Source organism: Microchirus variegatus (genome assembly GCF_963457635.1).
Source record: "Microchirus variegatus genome assembly, chromosome: 5".
In the NCBI taxonomy this organism is placed as follows: Eukaryota; Metazoa; Chordata; class Actinopteri; order Pleuronectiformes; family Soleidae; genus Microchirus; species Microchirus variegatus.
Window position 1 is genome coordinate 13,330,622 of NC_139806.1, and position 25,104 is coordinate 13,355,725.

The 25,104-nt window shown below is 39.7% G+C and overlaps 1 protein-coding gene across 1 annotated transcript in view; it reads right to left on the reverse strand.

The window, feature by feature from the left end:
* Positions 1–1,570: 1,570 nt before the first annotated feature.
* Positions 1,571–25,104, reverse strand: part of LOC310927231 (calsyntenin-2-like) — a gene marked incomplete at both ends in the record, with an annotated part of 154,872 nt that continues 131,338 nt past the window's right edge. The window contains 11 exons of the mRNA XM_083889526.1: positions 1,571–1,738; positions 1,821–2,011; positions 2,339–2,459; positions 2,989–3,134; positions 3,556–3,723; positions 3,830–4,035; positions 8,172–8,320; positions 8,540–8,702; positions 14,025–14,191; positions 23,134–23,255; positions 23,923–24,180. Coding sequence (XP_083745652.1) covers positions 1,571–1,738; positions 1,821–2,011; positions 2,339–2,459; positions 2,989–3,134; positions 3,556–3,723; positions 3,830–4,035; positions 8,172–8,320; positions 8,540–8,702; positions 14,025–14,191; positions 23,134–23,255; positions 23,923–24,180 — 1,859 coding nt within the window. The remainder of the gene's footprint in view (positions 1,739–1,820; positions 2,012–2,338; positions 2,460–2,988; positions 3,135–3,555; positions 3,724–3,829; positions 4,036–8,171; positions 8,321–8,539; positions 8,703–14,024; positions 14,192–23,133; positions 23,256–23,922; positions 24,181–25,104) is intronic.

Here is a 25,104-nt window from a genome sequence, read left to right on the forward strand (position 1 = left end):
GGAGCAATATCAGTGATCAGGTTCTGGAGGAGGAGTTAATGTACGACTAGGTCATATGAAGACACAAAACAACGGTGGAGCGACACCCCCAGAGGATGGATCGACAATTATCAGGATTTTCTTTGCTTTGACGTTAAATCTGTGTTATAATTTGGAGGTGAGGTCAGTAGTGGCAGGGCAGTCTATATTTTTGCTCTACTTCCACAAATATGAAAACACACTATTTAAAAGAGGGACTCTTCCTCAGAGCAAATCTGAGAAAGACATCATAAATAAAAGCTTCCATGATGCATGCTAATGAGGGGCACCGAGTGCAAACAAAAGTGCTCTTTCCTGATGCTGCGAGGAGACGTTTTTAAAAGTCTGCAGTAAGTGGACATACAGCAGAGGACATCGAGGACATTAGTGGAGCTAATTAGCCGTGTGACATTAAGGAGCCACAGCATCTCAGCTCAGCAACAGGTTTTTTTTTTTTTCCTGTACTGAGATTTGTAAGATATTTACACACCTACTTCTTACCAATTAAGATAATGAAGCAGTGAAGGTTTGTGCAACTGATGACTTCAGATGTTTGGCAGGAATAAAAGAAATGAAACTGATGTGGACAGCATCTGCTGCATTAATCCTCTCATGAGGCTTAAATCCCAAGAGTTTCTCTGTACTGGTCTGTTTACTGCGCCTATATCAGCATAGAGGACTCCTGATTATGGATTTAAAAACAAAGGACTTTTACAGTGTCATCTCTGTTAAAAGGAAACATTTCCAGGCCACAGTTTCACAGCACTGTGTGTGTGTAGAGATACTCAGCACTGCTCACACACTGAGGATAGAGACAGAAAAGTGTCTGGTCTGAGTTAAAGATGGGAACAGAAGTTATACACCAAGTGACAACACAGCTATTTTATATCTACTTAACAGGCAGAAGGAATCACATTAAAAACATTTATGGATACATTTAGCGATGAATATGCATGGCGATACATTTTATTGTTACATCTGTCTATAAGTAACCACCTCGCAATCAATCCGTTTTAAGAGGAAACGATAATAATAATAAAAAAAAAAAAAAAAAAAAAAAAGCAGTCTGTTGAAATGTTATTGAACAATGATTGTGTCACCACTTAAGATTTTAACTTTTGATTGGTCCAGATTGTGTTTTATCACAAAAACTCTGGCCAACTCTGCTCAGACTGCGTCATAATGTGCTTACTTATTCTCAACCTATTCTGTAGTTCAGACTTTGTCCAGCAGATAGAGATGTTTTACTAAAATTATAACTGGGGCTGCTTTTGTATTTCCAACAGTGGATTTTAAATAATTTAATAAAATGTTGTTTTGGTTGTGTCAGTGTGTGTGTGTGTGTGTGTGCCTTTAGTAAGCATGACGGAGTGTGTCTGTGAATGTGTGTGTGTGTGTAGAAGAATTAGAATAGAATCAAACTTTATTTTCCACCAAGGTGGAAATTTGCCTTCAGTTCACCAACATAAAATCATAGAGTCAAAGAAACAGAAGGAAATAAACTTGCAGAGAGTGTTGTGTGTGTATCTGTGTGTAGACTGTATATGCGTGGTCAGTATGTTGTGGAGGAACTGTCCCACTGCTTCCTCATTTTCACCACTTCTCTCTCCTCCTCCTCTTCATCGCTGTTGTCTGACTCAGCACTCGTCATCCCCTGTTCTTCCTCCTCGTGGTTCTCTTCTTTTACTGGCTGATCCAGAGCCTGTGTGCCTTTTATGTTCTAGAGAACACACAACATGATCAGATACGTGTGTCAGAGAATGACTTAAACAACGTGAAAAAGTAAAGCAGTTTCCAGTTACCTCCATGGGGTTGATGGTTATAGTGAGAGCAGAGTTGTCCCACTCCACCTCAGGCTCTCTCGCCTCATCCTCATCCTCCCTGGATCCCTCCTGGTGTGTGGCGTGGATCCTGTACACACCAATGACCACAATCACCACCAGGGCGGCGATGCAAACCACGATAACAACTGTGGCTGCTGGAGGTGCTGATCCTGCAGGAGAAGACAAGATGGAACACATCTATGTTCATGGTAATGTATTAAAAACATAAAAAATTCAATGTACAGTCTTTTCCCAAAAAGTCATTCCACACTTTGATGGGTTAAACACCCCTGTGCTGCTGCTGTATACAGACAAATGCTCTCTGAGTCAGGTCTGATAGTTTTGCTTGACAGAGCCTGTTTTCACAAACAAATAATGTGACATTGCTCCTATTGCTCCAATACTTGAATAAAATGTTATTTCTCACTTGACAAAGTGTCTTTGGCTCAGCTCAGAGCAGACAGTGGTACGTGCCGTTTTGGTTATTCGTGCCTTACCTGACATGTGTGAGTTGAGAGTGTGTATCATGAGCGGGTGATGGACAGGTCTCATGTACTGAGGCTGGGCTGCCATGTGATTGACATGTTCCACAGGTGCCGAGCGGTGAAGAACATTGACCTGTTCAACAAAAACAAAGAATAAAAACGTGTCAGGTCAAGTCAGAGAGGGAGCTGATTTGTGAATCACTGCTGCCTTTCTGCTCAGAGTTTGCATGTTCTCCCTGTGTGTGCGTGGGTTTTCTCCGGGTTCTCCGGTTTCCTCCCACAGTCCAAAAACATGCAGATGTGAGGATTAGGCAAATTGGATACTCTGTAGGCGTAGAGAGTGAATGATTGTTTGTCTCTATGTAGCCCTGTGATGAACTGGATCGTACGATGTTGGCTGGGATTGGCACCAGCACCCCTGTGACCCTCATGTGGAGAATAAAGTGGTAGAAGATGAGTAAGAGTGAAAGTGAATCTCTGTGGTGGCTCATATTTTGATCATTGTTTGACCTCTTTGTATGATGTTAAAGTTAAAAGTTTAAAACCACCTCTAAGTGTATTGACTTGTTTTTTTTTTTTAATACATAAAGAGTACTTTATTTATTTATTTTTTAATAGAACCCCCAGTTTTGAGTGAAGAGAATGCAAGCCACTAAACTGACCTCTAAATTAAACTCGTTGCTGGTGTAACGTCCGTTGAGTTCAGAGCAGGTGAGCCTGAACCTTCTCTCAGTCAGAGCGGCAGGTTGCCAGTTCCTGTAGCGTACTTGTCTCAGTGCCTGCTCATAGTGGGCCATGGAGTCCACACCTTGTAACACAAGGGACAACATGTTACAGTTACTTCTACACACAGAGAATACGGGTGTAATAAATAAAACTGTGACTGTGATTTAATGCTGAATGAGAACTTTCATGGCATAGTTCAGGTGTTTGAAGTGTAGTTGGTACTAGGTAGTAGGTACTGACATAGTGCCAGGAAACAGCTTCAGAATGTTATCAGATCTAAAAAATTTAAAGTTTTTTTTTGTCAGAACCGCTGCACCAACGTCAACTCCAAATGTGTTATTTTGTGACTTCAGTGTTTCAAAACCTTCTGCAAACATATCCCCAAGATGCTTCAGAAAACTGCAGGCATGAGTTTCATACGGTAAAATGGCGAAAATCTGTTGATCTTTAAGAACGAGTGTCTGTGTCTTCTGCCAACACCTCAACTCTCCATCTCCACCTACCGTATATTGAAATTCCAGAGGTAGAGTTGGTGGCATCCAGATGTTTCCCCAACAAAACACTGTGGTGAATCTCCAGACTCTCCACCTCTGGACTCAGTTCCTCTCCAATGACCAGGATGTCACAGTAGTCCAGGTTATGCATCACCTCCGTAACACCTTGGCGACGAACTGTGTGCGTGGAAATATGTGCAAAAATGGGGATTTGAAAACACAGGAAGTGAAACTGAAGGCCGGTTTGACACGAGAAACATCCCAGTGCAGCCTCTCCACTCACCTCCACCGAAGCCGTCTCCCTTCATTACTGTGCTGGTGATATGAAGCTCTTTGAAGGGTGCCACACCCAGGGGGCCCTGCAGGTCAGCGGCAGGCCTGACGAGTCGATTAGATCCTGTAATTGTGATTCTCGGTTCACTGGGCGGCAGCACCATAACAACTGCTTTGACGTCCGGGATTGAGAGACACGTGTCCTCACCGAAACACCTGATGCACACACGAATGAGATGGAAGAGGTCACGACTTCACATTGTCTTAATTGAACTGTATTGTCTTTGCTTTTTTTATATATATATATATATATATATATATTTGTGGCTATTTGTTTGGTCCCAAATAATGATCATAAAATAGATAATTTGTTCACTTATGCGGGATACTGGGATTCCTGCAGCTCAACAATTTGAATGAATATTTTAAATTAAAAACAAATCTTTCTAGGACTTTGTGAGTTCCCATATCCTGAATTTCAATGTGCTTATTATTGCATGAACTGGCTACATTAGCAAAAAAAACTTTTTTTTTAATGTTGCTAAATCCTGGTTAGTGCATGGAAAATATGACAAATCACCAACCATTAAATGTACAACAGAGCGGGCATAATAAGAAAACAAGGATACAATACACAAATACATGGCATTCACATAAAAATCAACAAAACCAGTCGGTAACCAGCATTTTTATTTTTATATTAGTATTCCACAATTATTCTAAATATGACCATAATTGTTTAAATGTAGTATTTTGCAACAAAGTTTCCATATATTATGTTTTAATGGCATCGTGCGTCGCACAATGAATTAACTTCACTAAACTACAAACAATGTGAAACAGCACATTATCTTATTATTGCTTATTTCCTCAGTCACAAGCTTATTTTACTGTGTGTATGTTTGTATCTGCCTGTCTTTATCTCCAGGGAAGCTGTGCAGCGTTGTCCAGAGTGGAAAAGCCTCCGCTGTTGCTCCTTTTATCGACCAGCACACAACTAAGCTGATTTGACCCGTCTGCCTTTGTTGCTCTGCAAAATGAAGAGGCACCGAACCGAGTGTGCAGACAGATATATTTATATACTGTATACACACTTAATGTATGCACTGAGACACGTGAACAAGCACTCACATACACAAGTGCAAAACTGCTAAACTTGTATGAGGACGAATCATTTGTGGAGAAGAAAATAAGTCTGTCCGTCTCTCACTCTCTCACACACACAGAGCAGCTTTGAGCAGCTACTCTTCTTCCTACACTACTTTGACTTGCAATCACCGGAACAACCTTAAAGGGGTCATATTATATCATATTTCTCCAAGTTAAACTAGTTCCCTGGTGTCCTAATGAACATGTCTGTGACATGCTTTAGTCAAAATACCATAAGAATGAAGCACCACAACAAAACAGCCCTGTTCAGAACGCTCGATTTAGTAGTATCTCTTTAGGTCCACCTTAAAAAAAAAGTAAAACGAAACTTAAGGGACAGGAAATTACATCAGCCACAGAGGCTACTGGGAGCTAACAGCCGTTAGCAAGTGATCATTTGCAGGTTCCAGCAGGCACATTGCCGTCTTATATAACATGTATCTACTGGACAGATAAATCCTCTGAGGCTGGAAGTTTGTGTAGGACTCTGTGCTGCACTGTGGAGGCAATAATAGAACTTTTCGCAGACTTCCCGGACTACCGGTTTTTCGGTAGTCTGTTGCCCTCGCCAGCACTCTCGCGTGTTTTAGGGACAAAGCGGAGCTCCACGAGACAACAATTCCAGGAGTTTAGCGCATTGTGACGTCCCAATGAGTGCGGAAGTCAACATCGCGTGTTTCATCTTCTGTACTTAGACTGAGGAGGACCACAAAAACATGAGTGAGTCATCTTTTTTCACACTTTGCCAACTGATAGGACCTCCAGAGTCCCAAACATAAGATTTAAATGGTTAAAAAGTAGATTTTGCATAATATGTCCCCTTTAACATTTAACCTTAACCATTAACAGTTAATGCCTAACCCTGACCTTAACCTAACCATTACTCTAATCTTAGCCGTAAACTTAACCGAGCAGGTTTTGGTCTCCAGTAAGGACTACTGGTCCTGACAAGGTCAGTATTTATGCCAGAAAAGGGTTTTAAATAGGTGAAAAAAATACAAGATCAGACAGAAAGAGATGAAGTTGAGTCACAGCATGTGCTTCAGCGCCTCATGCTGTGGAGGAAATCCAGACCAAAGACTGCAATCAGAAAATCAAGCAGTTTGTTGGTATAGTTGTCTGGTGTACTTTGTTACGTGGCAGATAATGTGCTGCTGTAACACAAGCATTTCCCAGTTTGGGATCAATAAAGTATATCTATCAATCTAGCTATGCTCAAACTAAATGTTTACTAAAGATGTTCAAAATGAAATTAAGTGATGCGCAGGGTTAAGGGTTAGTAATTGGTAATTGGTTGGTCTATTGCAAATATCAATATCTTTTTTATCCAAATGAAGATTCCATATTTTGCTTTGGACTAATAAAGGTCAAATCCACGAGGACCTGCAGCTATTGCACAAAGTCATTTCAAACAAATCAAACTAAAATATTAAATCCAGAGTTGGGTGTACAGGTAGACTGTCATACACACACACACATAGAGGCAGAAGACAAAAGAAGACTGCAGCAATGTGTTGTTCCAGTCCCCAGAAGGTTGCATGTCCTTAATGACCAGCTGCTCTGTTCAGGGCTTCAACAGTTTTTACACTAATGATACATCTTCTGCCATCTCACTGGGAGCTTTGAGGCTTAAAGTCAAAGGCAGACACATCTGACGGAGCCTCTCTTTAATGTTTTAACCATCACTCTCCAAGTGACTGTCCACTGGATTTATGTGGATCCAGTTGTTTAATGAATTATATATGCAACATAACATATTAGTGTTTCAGGGATCTCACACTTCAATCAGCAGCCGGAGAGTTCCCTCAAGACTTTGACAGTTGCTTAAGGTGTTTTAACTCCTGCATCAAGAAGTGTATCCTTGAGAGTAAAAAAAAAAATCTTAATTTGCAAGTGTAAATGTATCTCCACAGCGGTTCTCTTCTGTCACGACAAAGGAAATCAAACAAAATGGACCTCCAAGCCATGGTGTATATAGAGTTGTTCTGCACAGCCAGCAAGTTCTTCTACACCCCACTGAATCCATGAAGTGAATAGATTGTCTATTGCCACAGGTTTCCAAAGAAAGTGGGAGTCACGTCAGGAATGAGCTAAAATGAATTCAAGTGAATAAAGGTTATTAGATTAGTTATCAAAAGAAAATCATGTAGCCTCCATTTTAGGATGCAGTAGTCATTGATGACACACAACACAAAACGTCAACCCTGACGTTGACCATAACCAGTTCAAATGTATCTCAACCAAACCACATTTCACACCTTAAAGGGGGAATAAAGGGGAATTCTGTGACTTTTGAAAGTGAAAGTACTTCCCAGCACTTTTAGAAATAGAAAAGTTTGACTTTGACCTAGAATTCCCTGTTAACCAGGGCCTCAGAAATAAAGTTCTGCTTTGTAGGAATAGATGTTGGACCACAACATCTGCTTGGTTAGAGGCTTAAAGGGGACATATGCAAAATCAACTTTTTAATCATTTAAATCCTTATATTTAGGACTCTGGAGGTCCTATCAGCCGGCAAAGTGTGAAAAAAGATGACTCACTCATGTTTTTGTGGTCCTCCTCAGTCTAAGTACAGGAGATAAAACACGCGATGTTGACTTCCGCGCTCATTGGGACGTCACAATACGCTAAACTCCTGAAATTGTTGTCTCGTGGAGCTCCACTTTGTCCGTAAAACACGCGAGAGTGCTGGCGAGGACAATAGTGTCCGAAAACCGTAAGTCCGTGAAAAGTTCTATTCTTGAGTCCTACACACACTTCCAGCCTCAGAGGATTTATCTGTCCAGTGGATACATGTTATATATGACGACAATGTGCCTACTTGTGCCTGTTAATGATCACTTTTCCAAATGCTAACCACTGTTAGCTCCCAGTGGCCTCTGTGGCTGATGTCATTCCCTGTCCCTGTCCCTTTAAAGACATACTACTAAACAGGGCTGTTTTGGCAGGGTGATTGAACTGCTGTGGTGCTTCATCCTTATGGTATTTTGACCAAAGCATGTCACAGACATGTTCATAAGGACACCAGGGAACTAGGTTAACTTGGAGAAATATGGTATAATATGACCCCTTTAAAGTTCTAAATATCATTGTATTTATGGAAGTAAAAAGGCGGTATAAATGTCCTAGTGCTATTTGATTAATGTGTAAGTAAACTTGCATGATTAGTGTGTCATCTAAATATACGTAGTGTGTGTACTCACTGTACTGTGGTGGTGATGTGTAGCCGTCGCAGGCCCGGTGTGGGGAACTGGCGAGAGTTGATGTAGGAGACCTTGGTCATGGCCGTGTTGATGCTGTCCACATCCTCTCCTTCAACAACCAGCACAGACTGGGCAGGGTTGAAGTGGAACTGGACACACACACACACACACGACACACTATTTTGTCCTCAAAGAAACAAGGAGATTACAGAGCAGAACACAGCCCTGTTTCTTTTATCGCAGATTCTTCTTCAATATCGCTTGAATGGAAAGCAGTTACAGTAAAACCAATCAAACCCTCAGAGTGGAGTCTGTGTGTGTATCTGTGTTAATGTGTGTGTTTTTCCTCGTCTCCATTTTCAACACACCTTGATGTCCTTAGCTAGGCTTTCAAGGGAGTTGATATCAAGTCCTTCTTTGCAGGCCTGCAAACAGGAGATAACCTTCTGGGTTTCAATGCGTCCTGGTCGGATTGTCAGACCTGACAGGCTGCCGTGGAAATACTGAGTGAACCTTGGTGTTGCAACCTCACTGCCTAATGGACGGAGAAGAGAAGAGAAGAGAAGAGAAGAGAAGAGAAGAGAAGAGAAGAGAAGAGAAGAGAAGAGAAGAGAAGAGAAGAGAAGAGAAGAGAAGAGAAGAGAAGAGAAGAGAAGAGAAGAGGATAATAGAGAGGACAACACATGTTTTATGTATGTTTCCAAGTAAAAAGCCTGAGCCCAGTCTGCTGAAAATAACAACCGTGAACCTGTTAAAGAAAAAGCTTACAGGACCCAGTGGATAACAAGACAACTTTGCATTAATAATAATAAAAACATAGTGTTTTCAGTTATCTAACTTGGGATTTTGGGGTATGTGAATGTTATTGGTAACACAGACAATAAATACAGTAGATGATAGTAACACAATGTAATAAAATACATATTATCTCAAACTAAAAATGCTCATAAACACATTTCTTCTGCTATCTTGTTCGTCTACAGCAGTAAAACAAATTGGCATAGGTTTGGATTCAATAAAACAGAGGCTATTCAAGAGAAAAAAGAGGCATCGTTAAAACGTTATATTCATATAAAAATAGACACTGAAATCAAGAATATTCATGTAACATAGTGTTTATGGAGTCATTGGGCACATGACATAAAAGTGATCAAATAAATAAAAAAAAAAAAAAGGGAGCAGATACATGGAGATATTTTGAATTCCCATCAAGATGCATGAAGTAACATGGATGTGCAGATGAGCCTCACACTCATGCTCAAAGAATCAGACCCTGAGGCTTGGATTTAAAATCGACATCACAACCAGTGGATCTTATCACACTGTCAAACTTTGTCAGATTACCAAATAATAAAATGATGACAGTGCATTTTGGAATAGCACTTTAACTTTAGCACTTCATGACATACAGTACATGAGACGTGGCTCTGAGGAGCAGATTTATGTGTAGGTTTGTCACTTTCTGTGGTTAGGGTGACATAACATTAACAATACGATGATGTGTTCTCAAACATAATGAGAAAAACGGAGGATTTAACACCACAAATCAAAGAACATGAACATTTTGATGTGTGCTCACTGTGATACCGTGCATTTTTAAGTGGTACAATCACACAAAAAAATAAGACTGTGGACCCAAGTATAATGTGGAGCACTGAAATTCTTATTCCGCATTATTTTTAGCTCTGTTTTTTTGAGGAAAAGGTAGGTGTCACTGAGGGCACACTGCTCTTCATACTCATCATCTCTTTGAATTTCTTGAATATATGTGTGCATATAATTTATACAGAGGATAAAAAAATGAACCAGAAACATGAATTCATAGAAATTCCCCAAAGACTGACAGTATGTACTGTATATGCAGAACAGTAAGTCACAAAGTCATATGCTGATGTTTCATAATCTGAACATTAACATAATATAAGCAGGTAGACGGCCAGCACTTGCTTTGATTTGAACAATAATTGTATTAAAATGTGTGTTAAATAAATAAATAAATAACAATAATACAAATAAGTGTTCAGACATCTACGCTTTTCAGTGGCGAAATTATAATGTGAAAAATATTTGATAAGGTTGTTCAGGCTGCTATTACATACACTGTCTCTTGTTATTTTACTGTGGTTCTCTTCAATTCTCAGGCTGAGGCCACAAAGTTTCGCCTCACTGATTTACACACAAACACACACGCATAGATTTTTGCGAGTGGCTTTAGGCTTTTATTTTAATATTTTAAGGTTTAAATCTCTCAGAGAAAAGCCCAAGGACATCCAGTGTGCTCCCACCACTGGAACCTGTTTAAGCTTGTTTTTTTTTCGCTCTTAACTTTTCAGACACTGTGTCAAGAACAATGGCTGCATTTTGCACAGGCGCTTCACGTTCTTGCCTTTTTCTATTGGACAAAGCTGCTTCACTCGGTTTAAACTCTTAATTCGGAGACTGCGGTTAAACGTTAAATTGTGCATCGTCTCTCATGTCACTGTTGCAAAGTAGTGTGCTTCTGCATCGTCGGAAAAATAAGTGTACTGATGGTATCGTGATTGATGCATTCATTTCTGATATAAAATCTGCACATAATCTCCTCTGTTCTCCCTACTTTGGTTAAACAACTGTATTTTTGTAGGACACATTAAAGGTGCATTATGTAATAAATCTAAATCAACTGGCCATAAAATCCTCCTTATATGTCACAGAGACTCAGGAATAATGTTCATATAACAAACTGAACTCACCAACAACAAAAGTACAGCCAAAATATTCACATTAAAAAAAAAATATTTTGCAGACTGCAAATCATGTTTATGTTTTGAAATTATGTTTTGGCATGTGGCGCCACCTACCGCCTCAGCTGCGGAGCAACCACGGGTTGCCAGTTACGTCAGAAAACGAAACCTAAAAGACCTCGGTATTTTGAATTTGAATGTAGTAACTGTTTTGTCCACATTCTTACATATGGCACCTTTAAAATTAAGCTTACTGCTGCCAAACACATAGCAAATCATTTACATGGGAACCAGTACGGTGCAAACCACACTGGTTCAACATGTCTCATCATTATGTTGTTGATTGTGAGGGGAAAAAAGGTGTGTGTGAGTGTGTTTGGGGGGGTGGGGGGTGGAGAAATGAGAGAGTAAAACACAATCTTGCTCGCTAATGGCCTGCAAAGTTATCAGTTGCGGCTTAGTGAAGCTTAAAGGGGCTTCATTGGGATGTAATAGCTGGCAAAGTTGTCCTCCATTCACTCTGGCTAATCCTTCCTTCAGGGTTCTCTCTCATGATCAGATATTCATGGAAAGAAGCAGGAAAGAGAAGGCGGGATGAAGCAAGACGGAAAATGATGACAACAAAAACGAAAATTGCAATCAGGCGCAAGATGAAAATACATTTTTAAATGGCAACCAAAATACCATCAAGAGTGAAGCTTTTTGATGATGCTTGCAAGTGGTACGAGCATTATTTATGCAAGCTGCAGAGCAATTTTGTATAATTATTTGTCTCATAAAGATGGCAGCAGGGAGGCTTTAATTCATTCCAACACGAGCTCGTTCCTCGTCACTGGAGCTGACACTCAGCTCAAGCGTCTCTATTTTCTAAAATCGAGCCAGCCCAAACAGTCCTGAATTATAAATCGCACTCTCTTTACTTATCTTAACAATGAGTCTCCTGCTTTCTCCCTCTCTGCTTCTGTTCTTAATGTCATTTGAAAAGAACATGTTGTGCTTCATTGTTTATGCGATTTCTTACCACATGTCATCATCACGCTGCACTGTTCCTCTTAGTAAATTAAAATCGCAGAATGTTTTGACGGCGAGAGTTATTTCGCCCCCTGATGCTCCACTTGATTGTCCAGATACAATTTTCCCTGATCTTCATGTGCAATCACTGCCTCTAATTTGCACAATTTGTGAAATCTTAACTTGCATTGTTTTTACAGTTTATTGCACTTTATTGACCGTTCTTATAAACTTGACATTTGACTGGGGATGCTTTGAGTCGAGTCAGGGTGTACTGTGTGTGTTCATGTTGTTCTATGTCCTTGTTTACTGTGTGTTTGTACTGTAACTGCCAAACAAATCCTTCCCTTAAGGCACAATGAAGCTCTGAAATGAACTGAACTGAAAAATGTTTACACATTATTGTCTGCTCGGAGAATTGTTTGGGGTTCTTAGTTGTTTTTGCCAATAAAAAGTTTCAGTATCTCAGGCTCGTGAGAGCGGAGCAGAGCAGGAAATGTTACAGGCTGTCATATACCAAGGTGGTGTGGTGAAGAGGGAGCTATGATCCCATCCTCACCTATGGTCACTAGCGACTGACAGAATGACCTTAGTCCATATGGTGGACTGGATTTAGCTTTAAGGATAGGATGAGGCATCTGGACATTCAAGGTAAACTCAGAAATAACTCAAAAGGAGCAGGTTTGATCACATGATGAGGATGCATCCTTGGCACCTTCCATTGAACAACTGAGGGGAAACCTAGAAGTTACTGGAGGGTGAATATACATGATCTGGATACTATGAACTCCTAAGAAGTCCCCAGAGGAGCAAAATTGTTTGTCATCTATCTATAAAGCAAGTTGCGTCTGTTTGTCTGTGAAGGGCAGATCTCGCTGACCGATCACCCTGAGACTTTGGATATGGGTTGAGCATGGCCCGATGGTGTGCATCGTTGAAATTTTAAATTTCTCGGATTTATCACGCTACACCAGTCAGGCAGCGTCTCATCAGCAGCAGCTGTGCTGTCTGGAGCGGGGGAGGTGGGAGTGAAGAGGCTGTCCTCACGTGGGCGAGACATTTTCACACGGTTTACCGCGGAACATGGCGATATACTGTCCATTCACCAATACGCAAGCACATATTTATTTTGCATTAGCATGCTACTACTTTGCGGCTAACTTGGCGAACCTGTTTCCAAAGGTAAGCTAGCGAGGCTATGATTAGCATTAGCGTAGGGCTAACATAATACAAACATAATGCAACAAGGCACAACACAATTTTTTTTATTTTCGATTAGCATTAGCGTAGCTAGCTGTTGCGGTTGCAGTTGCAAAGTGTTTGTATTATGTTAGCATTTATGTTCCTTATCATGCATTACCATAACTGAAAATTCTTCTTCAGCTCCAACTATACAGTAGGAATACATACTTTCTACAGGCACTGAAATAGTAGGGTATAAACTAAAATACTGAAGCACTGTGGAAAAAGTCTTGGACCACCATTTGATTAATTTGTATAATTATTTCTCAGTCACTTTATTGTAACACATCCTAAATTCTACGTTTGTTCTACTATTTTAATGTCAGAAAATGTAAAAAAAATTGGGGGATTACGATTAAGACATTACGTACACCTACTGTATGAGTTTAACTCACTGACAGCTCGGTCATATATATGACCAACTTTCAGTCACATCGTTTCATTCCAATAACCGACAATCACAGTGTTTTACAGACATAAAAACAACAAAAGCTGCAGGTGCCCTGAGACTTTTGCTGTAAGTACTGCGCAACCACTGATATGGAGTCAAATGCATGAGGGAGAGAGGAAAAAAAAATTAAACTTCTTTTAAAATAAAGTTCTGATGATGTAGTAATGCAGCCCATTATGCTGAAAACAGGCCCAGGGAAACTAGTTTCCTGAATTTATGTGAACCAAATAAATAAATGCTATAATCTGGAGCTGAAAATGCTCCTGCACATAAAACTGTTACATTATAGCTGGAAACAATTCCAACTAATAGCCATTGAATCCCACTACTGTCAGATTTAGCTTCTTTAATGTCCCCGGGAAAAAAGTCTGCATAATGCTGAGGCTACAGTATTTTTTCACATGCATTTTTTTGGCACACACACACTGACCTTGCCAACAGGCGCCCACAGTCAGCTGTGTATCAATCTTTGAGGCGTGGATGGGCCAGTCATCTGTCACCAGGTAGGGCTCGTAGGTCACGCCATCAACAAATAATGTCACGGCAGGGAATTCCACATTGATCACGTAATAGTGCCATTCCTTGTCACAGATCTGCAAAGAGTTAAAGAAATATTGTCAGTGTTATGATACAGTGTGTTCATCCCTGGCTTGTGCACAGACACACAAATAGTGCGGCCTCAAAAAAATATGTTAGCCTTCAAAATGTTCAGGGTCTTACTGAGGGTAGGAGTGTTTCCCCGAGGATATTTACTGCAGCCACACATTCCAAACCTGTGGTTCATCTTTGAACGTTTCCCCGGGTTTCCACCTTCAATTAAATGGATGCAACAAATTCCTCTCTCCTCATCCCTGGATCATTTGCTCTCTTGCATTACATAGAACTAATGAGCTTTCCATCCAGCGAGCTGTTCATTAAAGCCACAAAATGAGTCACCGACGCAGGTGACCTGTGTGCAGCAGAGACTTTATCAAGCGTCACAAACATTCTGTGATTAAGGCGCACACACACAAACACACACGCTGGATTTGCATTCTTTGTGTGGACACTCATAGACATAATGCGTTCCCTTAACCATCAAACCCTAACCCTTAACCAAACCCTAATCTAATTCTAACCTTAATCCCCCAAAAGCCTGTTAAAGTTGTATGAACCTGCCAAAAGGTCCACACAAAGATAGGTTTGCTTGACAATTGGTCCACACAGCTTACTAAAGACATGTTCTCTCTCTCTCTCTCTGTGTGTGTGTGTGTGTGTGTGTGTGTGTGTGTCTCTTTTGTCACGATTCATTGTCTTCTATGCCAAAAAAGAAGCTGTTTCACAGTTTAGGCTTAAAAATAACTTCACTATGTGCACTGTAATGAATCATCACATGCCATCATTATTGTCATACTTGTGTACAATATAGGCTTTTGTTGATCTGATTTTTTGCACAATAAAACACACAGGAATAAATAATATAATTTCATTTAATAAATAAATGATATTTATTTTATCATTGCAATGCATACTGTATAAACTGGGCAGAAGGTCTATTGGACTCATTGAAGCCTACACCTAAATACAAAATCTCTACAAAAAAGACAGTATGCCTAAACTAAACAAATCTGCTCATCGCTCTCCACAGTGGCTCTTCCTAAGCTTTCTTCCACATACTCCTCATTAAAAGTTTTTTTTTTTATATGAAGCTGTTCCTAACCCAAACCCAGGGTCTAAAGACACAAGAAGAGAGAAAGTGTATGTAATAGGTGAATCTGGGCTATACAAATCAGGGAAAAGGTGGATGAGTAAATTGTCTTTCAACTTGAATCTCAAGGGTTCAATTCCCAGTCTACATGCCTCTGTGTCCATGGGCAAGACACTCAACCCCCAAGTTAAGCATGTGAGCGGAGTTGAAAGACGTCTGCACACAGATGCAGTGTATGAACGTGTGAGTGGCAAAAACTATCGTGAAAAGCAGCTGTGAGTGGTCATGCTTTAGATAATTACAGACCGTTTACATGACAAATAGAGTCATTTAATTTTGTTTTGACAATTATGGTGCATGCTTTTCATTCTGGCATTTTTTCATCTGTTTTTCCTCTCCAAACTTACCAGTTGTTTGCTCCCTCTTGAGTAAATGTGGAGCTTTGGTTTTAGGCATGACTACCCTCAGTCCTTGCATTCTCATCTGTTTTGTTTGATGCACTTTATCTACTCAACCCTCCCATGCTGTACCACCTCACGCACCACCGTGTCCTAACATCCATCTACTACTTTTTCTTTTACTTTCCTTTGTAACTATTTCACATTCCTGGCAGCTCTTCGCTCCTCAGTCACTGTTGTGGCACTGCATAATTGATGTCGGACTGTTATTTGTCAGTGTGGTGGTAAGGAATGACAATTATCGTTGAAAGTATCAGGGAGATGCACCATTTATAAAACACCTTAAGTCAAGTTTATGTCTGTGATGGTCAAAATTAAATATGGGATGCAGTGCACTGCCATGCGGACAATTGAATATGCTGTTGTACATTAAATGATGTTTAAAAAATTATACTTTAAACTGTATATGTTTTCGTAGAGGCAAACAGAAAAGATGAGTTAGTTTGGATCAATGTAAAAACACACCTGCAACATCAAGTCAAAGACCTACTTTTTTTTTTTTTTTTTAATCATCATGTTTGTGTACAGTATTTGTTGATTAATATATTTTTTAGGACAAAAAATAAACTTATTATGGCAAAAATAAGTAGTGGAAAGATACTCTCAAATAAGTGGTAAAAAACAGAGAAATGGAAAGAGCAATAATGTCAATATATTAGTATGCTGCCTGAACACTTATGCTGTGTATTTGTGCACTCAGCACATTTCCTGAGTGGTCTATAAGTAGCAGGACCATGAGCTCTACCTGACAGTAACACAGAAAGAGCTTTAAGGAGACAAAGTGCAGCTAAACACTAAAATTAGGCCATTAGAAAAATAGAAGCTAGAATTGAAAGGTTTGTGATAAAAGCAACGTTGAGTGTCTTTGCTCTTGCTTTCTTTTTCGCTCTTCCTTTTGTTTTCCTGTCACAAAGTAAGGTTTCCTCACTGTCGTCTCGTCTTTCATCACAAAACATAGACATTCACTCAATTATTATTGACACGTAAAGTGAGTAAACACAACGTGAGTTATAAAAAGAATGAAGGCATATATTATGTGTCTTTCACATTTTCTATGTTTTTAAATCCCCATCTGACTGACGATCTGAGTGCTTTTTTCCCCCAAACATGAAAAGCATAATCAAATGCACTGTAAATTTCTGAGTGCTGAAGTATGAAAAGCAAATGGGTTTAAATTGAAGACACTTGGCATTCCCTCGTCCCTTACCCAAACCTTAAGCATCACAACTAAATGCCTAACACTAACCATTTCGATCTGTATAGAGCGTTCTCTAAAGGTCGTATGAAGGTTGTGACAAAGTAATGTTCTGGGAACCGAATGCGCAACCAAAACATTATGTAATGGGAACGTTAGGAAAACTTTCTAGATCAACCACAGGAGAACCTAGGGCGGAACCTTCAGGGAATGTTCCCACAACCAAAAGTTAACATTTCCAGCTAAAAATTGTTAGCTGGGTCCATACTCCGCAAGAAAAAGGACAGTCGGACAGTTCTGCCCAGATGATGCATCAAATACAAGCTGCAAAAACTCCAAAATGAGGGCTGTGAGAAAATATTGACATCATTCTTTTCTTGCAGCTCTGGGAGAACAATGGGAACAATGTCTCTGTTCTTGCAGAGTATGTATTAGGGTTCTAACCCTAGCCCCAAATCGAGTCTTAACCCTGGTGACAGAACATGAGGACCAAACAAAAATGTCCTCAATCCCTATGATTTTTGTTGGTCCTCATACCCATATATACCCATACAAGAAGACACACACACACACAGATAGGGAGAGAGAGAGAGAGAGAGACAGAGACCATGCAGTTAATCTCCTGCGAGACAAAGCGAGTCTTCTAATCAACACAGGACAGAGAGGAACAAGCAGCGGCACAGCAAACATGGTAACAGCAGGCAGATAAGGCAGATAATTGTAGATGCTGCAAAGACAAACAGAGAGGGTGGATTTGTGCGTTTCCTACATTCAGTCCTTGTAATCGAAGTCAGATATTAAGGATCAAGCGCGGAGGTCCGCGGGTGTTTCGCGATGCATAACTGGTGAAATGAGAAACTTTACCTGCGACTCAAAAAAGCACATGATCATTCACCACCGTGCAGCCTCAGAAAAATACTGTGTCGTGGCCACACCTCTCAACCTTCTGTTCAAAAGATTTGTTTTCCCTTCTCTCTCTATACAGAGGCCCTGCTGGGAGTAAACAACACCACATTTGTAAGGATGGAGATCAATGCCATGACACATAAACGCTTGATCATTTTCTTACTAAGCCCGGGAAAACACATGAAACCCATTCAGAATTAAAAGGGACAGTGTAAAAAAAAGGGCAAGTCGTGTCTCTTCCGCTTTCCTGGCATCTTTGGCTTGCAAGACATGAGAAGTGTGAATCTCGATAATGTGTAGGTAGTGTGTTTTGAGGAAATATCTTTTGGATAGCTGGATTGAACTGATACTGTTCCTCTCAGTGAATAATGTCCATGTTAAGTGGAGTGATCCATCCTTTAGTCCATTACAAAGGCTGAAATAGAGAGGGAAATGGATGTGCTGTTATTGTATGAATGTGTTTACACATACGCCAAGGTTCTTGACAGTGACATTCCGTCACAGTGTTCAATCGACACGGAAAATAGAAGCCTCCTTCTCCATCACCCCCGCTTTGCCACCTTTCCTTCACCCTTCTCTGCCGCTCCCCTCTCGGGGTGAGAATAGCAAAATCAATAGAGCTAAATGGAGTTGCCAAGGAAGCCAAGTAAGTGTCCTTGCTAAGTGCTGGAGGAACAAGGACAGTAAGAAGCAGCTGTGACAGCCTATAGTCACTCTTTTTCCCTATTTGTTCTTTCCACCAAACCCTTTTCTCATTATTCAACACTAAGTAATAGAGCAGCTCTTATTCTTCGTTTGGCCTCTGTCTGCTCCAGTTATTAATGCACAACAAAGGAGTCGTATATAATTTAAAATATATGTTATATCTGTAATGCTCACATAAAAGCAGTGAGTTACAAAGAAAAAGGTCAAAATGTGTTCATCTCCAAGGTAAAGAAACTACACAATATGTGTTTTAAAATCCAGATTACAGAATACGAACAAGGATCTATATAATTAGTTGTGATATTATTATTATTATTATTTTTTTAATATATAAAGAAATAAAATCAAACAAAATGAAAAATGTCTGCTTCCCAATGTCAAACTGTCTTTTGTTACTGATTTGATTGAGAGACCCCGATAAGCAAAAAATGACATATTGTGCGTTTAAAACTATATGTGTGTATATATATATATATATATTTCTTCTCATGGATTTTATCCTATGTTCTTTGTCAAGAATCACAATAAATAAATGCAATACTACTATGTATAGTACGTATGTAAGTAAGTACAATACTACTAAATAACTTCAAATAATAATATAGCATTGGATAAAAATTCTACTTTTGTGATATGATATGTATGCCAATAAATAAATAATTTATTTCAATGTATTTATTTATTATTTTTACTCTAAACTGCTTCAGTACATACAGTATAGCTTTTAGGTAGCTTTTATATTTGGAAAAAGGTCATGTAAACAAAGGGAAGTTGCAGTTAGAAGCATTTGTAGTATTTCTGAAAAACGTAAACAGTCTGCATGTTTGTTATTTCTCAGAATAACCCTCGACAGGGCGCTTAACACAATCAGAATACTTTATTACTCCTTGGGGTGCATTCCAGTCTATCCGTTCAGAGTGTTTGACCCTCTGAGGAATGAATTAAATTCAGGATTTTTCCCCCAAAGGACAAACTGTTTTGTAAAAGAGCAACAATTCAGTCCATGCCCACGGCAGTCTCTCTCTCTAGCTGCCAGTCTAAAAGAGATCCATTGTCTTGTTAGGCCACCTCCGGGCTCCAACTGAGGCTTTAAGATGTTTGCTCATCACATCCCAATAAGTCAATGCAACCATATCTGTGGGGATCGATTAGATAGGATCCTGGGTGCTAAAACGAAAACCATTTGTATTGTGATGCAAGAACCATTCTACCGTTCAAACGCGAGTTGTCTGACTGAACTACAAAAGAGAGAAACATCAGTTTCTCCTTTGGTTGTAATGCTCCAACTCAGCAGGAAGACATGGCCTATAAACCTTCCAAACACCAACCAAAATGAATTAAATCAGTTTCACTGATGTTCTGTACTTTTCCACCTTTTTCCCACAAACATGTTTGATATGATTGTCCCTTTGTAATGGCTGTAATGTATGGATCGTGTCTGTAAACTCTCACACTACAGGATAAATTGGCCTGATAATATGTTCAGATTGAACCGATCAGGTAGCTTTCCTGTATTTGTTTGCAGGAGCAAATTGAGCTATCAATGGCTCCAATCATTCAGAGCCCCAGACATGACATGGGAGGAAAAACTCTAATTAGGGGCCACGAAATAGGTATAACGTGTGCACGAAATACTAATTTGTGAATTTGGTATCTTTCCCATCAACAACTTGGACAGCTGGGGAAGCAAATGGAGCGAACCCTCGCTAGAACCTGTGACACTAAAGTGAAGTTAGAAAGATACTCAGAGATTCAAAACTTCAACAACATTTAAACGAAACACTGTTGAAAAACATGCAAAACATATTTCGAATCATAGTTACGTAGACACTACGCTATTATTTATTAATAATTAAAAAATGTATATAAATATATATATTATTACATGTAATATATAAGCTGAGTGGTGTAGTATCATGTAATGCAAAAAGAATTTCAGCACAAACTGACAAACAAAGTTGTATCGTATTGTATATACAGTACCACTGTGACATTTACAGTTTAATGACACAACAAATTTGACAATAATTATGAATAAATATTGAAAGAAAATACGTAAAAGCATATTTCTTTGCAGTGAAGTGTGATGCAAGTGTGAAGGCAGTAAGCCGTTTCCTGATGTAGGTATTGAATATTTAAAAAAATGTATACATATTGTTTTTTTCTTTCTGGTGCTGCACTTTGTAGACGGTCCCTGTGCTCCGGTCTCACTGATGACTGCACGTACAGATCAATGTAGTTTCTCCAGCTCGGAAGACGACTCTTGTACAAAGTACAATGCCACTGATCGTGGAAGTTTGAATCTGTGAATATCTTTCTAACTTTACTGAACTTCAGTAATGATGAAGCCTTTTAATGTCAGGCTTCTGAGAATATCTTTGTAACTTATTCCCAACCTAAAATAAAACATGTAAAAATAACACAATCTCTGTCCATCGTGCAGCTTCAGCCCCAGGGTAATTCATGGGAATGATATTAAAATAATGAATCAGTATTTCATGCACACGTTATACCTATTTCATGGCCACAAATTAGAGTCTTTTCCCCCCCATGTCATGTCTGGGGCTCCGTACAATCATCCTCTCGTGTGAAGTCAACCTTACTCTGCACATTTGTACGACTGTGATGTAATTTCTCCTGTTATCCTCCAGTCTCTTCACAAGTGATTTGTACTAATGAGGAACTCGACAAATTCTCTTTGACTGCACTGCAAGTTTCCTCTGTGACTCTATAAGATCCAACCAAAGGAGCAAATGGGGTTCCCATTCTCGACTGTCAGGGAGAGAGTGGGAGAAAAATGAGTGACAGAGTCAGAGAATGAGAGCGAGACAATGAGAGAGTGAGAAGAAGCTGAACGGGTAAAGAAATACAACACTGTCTTGGGGTTGTTTGCTAAGAAAACACAACCTCTGAAGGCCTCAGGAGAGAAGGGCACTGGAATGAGAAAAACACTTTTCAATCTACCTTTAACCCAGAATAAATAGCTTCCTGCTTGGGTAAAGTACACATGAAAAAGAAAAAAAAAAATCCATTTTGTTGTACCTGTGACTCACAACAAACAGCTCTCCGGCTGAAAGGTACACAACAGCGCCAAGCGAGGAAGTGACAAGAAAACACAGAGTGATTTTTGCGTGCAAACACGAGATAAAACTCCAAAGTAAAAGTAGTCGGCACCAGGTGACATAAAATGTAAATGCACACTCACATTATGCATGAGCAGACACAGAAAATACAAATCTCCCATCATCTGCTGGTGAGAACAACTCTTGAGAGTTTGCAGTGACGGTGAAGCATTTTCTAATAATATCAGCGTGAGGCAGATAAATAATGTATGTTGTTGTATCCCAAGGGCAAACATTTAGATTATATTTACATCTACTATTTAGTATAAGTGACATGGGGAGACTTAGAAAAGGGAGAGAAATCTGTACCAGAAAGTTCATTAGATTATCATCATTACCGTTAATGATTTTTATTTCTTTTATCAGTAAGATTTTCCCTCTCGAATATAGATTTTCTTCTGTGCAACCATTTATCTAACCGGTGTCTGACTCTACACTTCGATATCTTTAAATGCATTTCACTGTCACACATCAATCTTTAATTTTTACATTTAGGGTTGGTATCAATCGCTGAAAAAAATACATTATTATAATATCTTTTTTAGTTAGTTAAAGGAAAGTTAAAGTTAAAGGAACCTCCTAAGGTGCATATGTTCCTTTCAAGGGCTTTCTACAAAGCTGAAAACATTGTAAGCATCACTGCAAATTAGTGCGACAACTTTCCAGAAGCATTGACAGATAATCGAGATATGCTGCTGGGTGAGCAATTACCCACTCAACTAAACAGAATTTCCACTTTGAGTGGAACCTGTTATCTTCTGCAGGAAGCAAAACAAAGTGATGGACATCCTTCATTAATTAGGATATTGCCTCTACCTTCACCATACAAACAATGACAGCCCTTCACCTACTGCTGAAAATAAACATGAATTTAGGTTTGCACTCAAATTGGACATAGACCAGGTCAGTCACACACACACACTCACACACACACACAGAGAAACGACGTGTGTGAATGAGGTGTTTAAATTCCTTCTCCAGGCAGCAGGGGCACTGCTGAGTATGGGTTTTAACACTCGCACACTTTAAAGTCCCCACTTTGCTTAATATTAAAAAAAAATTACCAGAGAGTCTTAGACATGATTTTAGATTGATTTAAAAGCATGATGAACAGGGGACTTTGAAAGATGTCCCCTGTTCAACGGGGAGTCCCCTCTTTGTGGGTGTGTAGCCACACCGAAGTCCCCTGTTCTACTGGTACACACAAACACACACACACACAGTCTTGTTCCTGGCGACTTACTCAAACCATAATCATTACTACCGATCTAACCCTAACACTAACCTTAATCTAACGCTAACCTCACCCTCATGGGGACGTGCATTTGTCCCCATAATGTGACTTGTGTGGACAGATTTAGCAACATAATAGAGTAATACCTGGAACACACTCACACAACACACACACACACACACACACACACACACAACACACACACACACACACACACACACTCCTCACCTGCTCCAGTTTCCAGTGGAACTCTGCAGGTCTGAAAGTGTCGACCAGAGTGAAATCTCTCCTGAGCAGGAACACCAAACGGCAGTTGTGCACGTACAGAGAGTAATGGTGGCGGTTCATCTCTGCAACAGACACATCGCAGACAGACACGGTTACACAACCATTAAATAGAGTTCTACATTCGATACCGTAGGACGAAGCAATACGGCCTATAAATAATAGGTCGACATAATTAAATGTGTACATCAGTCTTGTTGTTTTCAGATGCAGAAATACTTATTTTAAAAGGAGAGTTTCTATGGCAGGGGTCTCTTGCTTTATGTTCTTTTTTATTATTTGCAGATTCATTTTGCACAATAAATTATTTTTTGTTGTGAACTACATATCATTCCTAGTCAAAACAATTATATTTTGAAACTTTGAAATATTATAATATTTAATTTTAAGATCATAGAACCAACCTTTATGGAAATGCTGCTTAAAAAAAAAAACATTTAACCCTTTTTCAGTTGACTGGCCATCTATTGACCAGACTAAATGCTCTGTGGTGAGTTTGAAACCCTGTGTCCTCTTTGCAGAGGAACTCAAAGTATGGAAGTTTTACATTTTATTACAAGGGCCCTAAAGCTAATAATTTTTTAGCACTTCCACAGTAAAAGCACATTGCTGCTAAAATATGGGAAAATCAAAGGTCAAATAAAACACTGATGATAAAGTTTAGTTCCAGGTTGTATATCTAACATTTAGGTGTTGTTGTGCATGTTAACAGATGTGACATAATGTCCTCACCCGTCTTGTCAGAGTTACACAGTAAGGTTTCCTTCTCAGCTCTGACGCCTAGACTGGGCCCATGTTTCATCCAGGTCGCTATGGTGAACTGGTCTGTTAGGTTTTGGGGCACCACGTGATCCGGAACGTTGGCAGCCTGACGCCCGTCAAACCTGTAGATCAGATCGCTGTCTCGTCCGCTGTCCGTCAGCAGAGTCGCCGTCCAGTTTGTGGAAAGGCTGGGGGCCGGGAGCAGGTCAGTGCTGCCAGATGCTGCACCTGGATGTGCCAATCATAAGACAAGACACTGTCAAAACACCTCCACGGAAAATAAACCTGTACAGGAGCTGCTTGCTAACACTGTATGAGAGTTCAGTATGTGTATTTGGGGTAACAGACAAGGTTTCTACTTCCAAATACCAGTTTTTTTATGGTGGTGTGTGAAATTTAAATGTGTGTTCCCTGCAGACACATTGAAGCTCCCATCCACTTATATCAAAAGAAATGTGACTGACATTATATCCCACAGCAGTGTGTGAACAAGCTGGTGACCAGCATGAGGAGGAGGAGGACTGTGTATGGTTCATCCACATGCTACTGAGGCCCCTGTCTGTTAAATTAATCAATTATTCAATTGCTAATATGTCTTGCTTCTTCAGACTTCGATCATCCAATCCAATAAACCACACCAAACGATAGCAGAATAAGCTGTTTGGCATTGGGTTACAACAAAAAATAATCTACCAAACGCACATTTCCTTACCTTTTGTGCTACCTTTTGAGTTTAAATGGGAAGCACACTCTTAGAAATAAGGGTTCCAAAAGGGTCCTTCTACAAGGGCTGAGGTTCTACTTGGAACCATTTTCCTGAAGAAAGGGTTTTTCAAGTGTTCTTGGTAACACTAATGGTTCCAGTAAGAATCAAAGAGAACCCTTTGAAACCCCTTTCCTGAATAAAGGATTTTAAAAGGGTTCTTGGTGGAACCCTCCAAAAGGGTTCCTGGTGGAACCTTTATAAAAATGTTCTGGAGCCAAAAAGGGTTCTCCTACGAGAACAAGCTGAAGAACCTTATATGGTTCTACTTCGCACTTTTATTTCTAAGAGTGAAGTAAAACATGTCATAGTTTGATATGAATTTGGAACTCAAATTAGAATAAAAAAATATAATTTCTTCTTTTTTTCCCCTTACTCCTCATTATTAT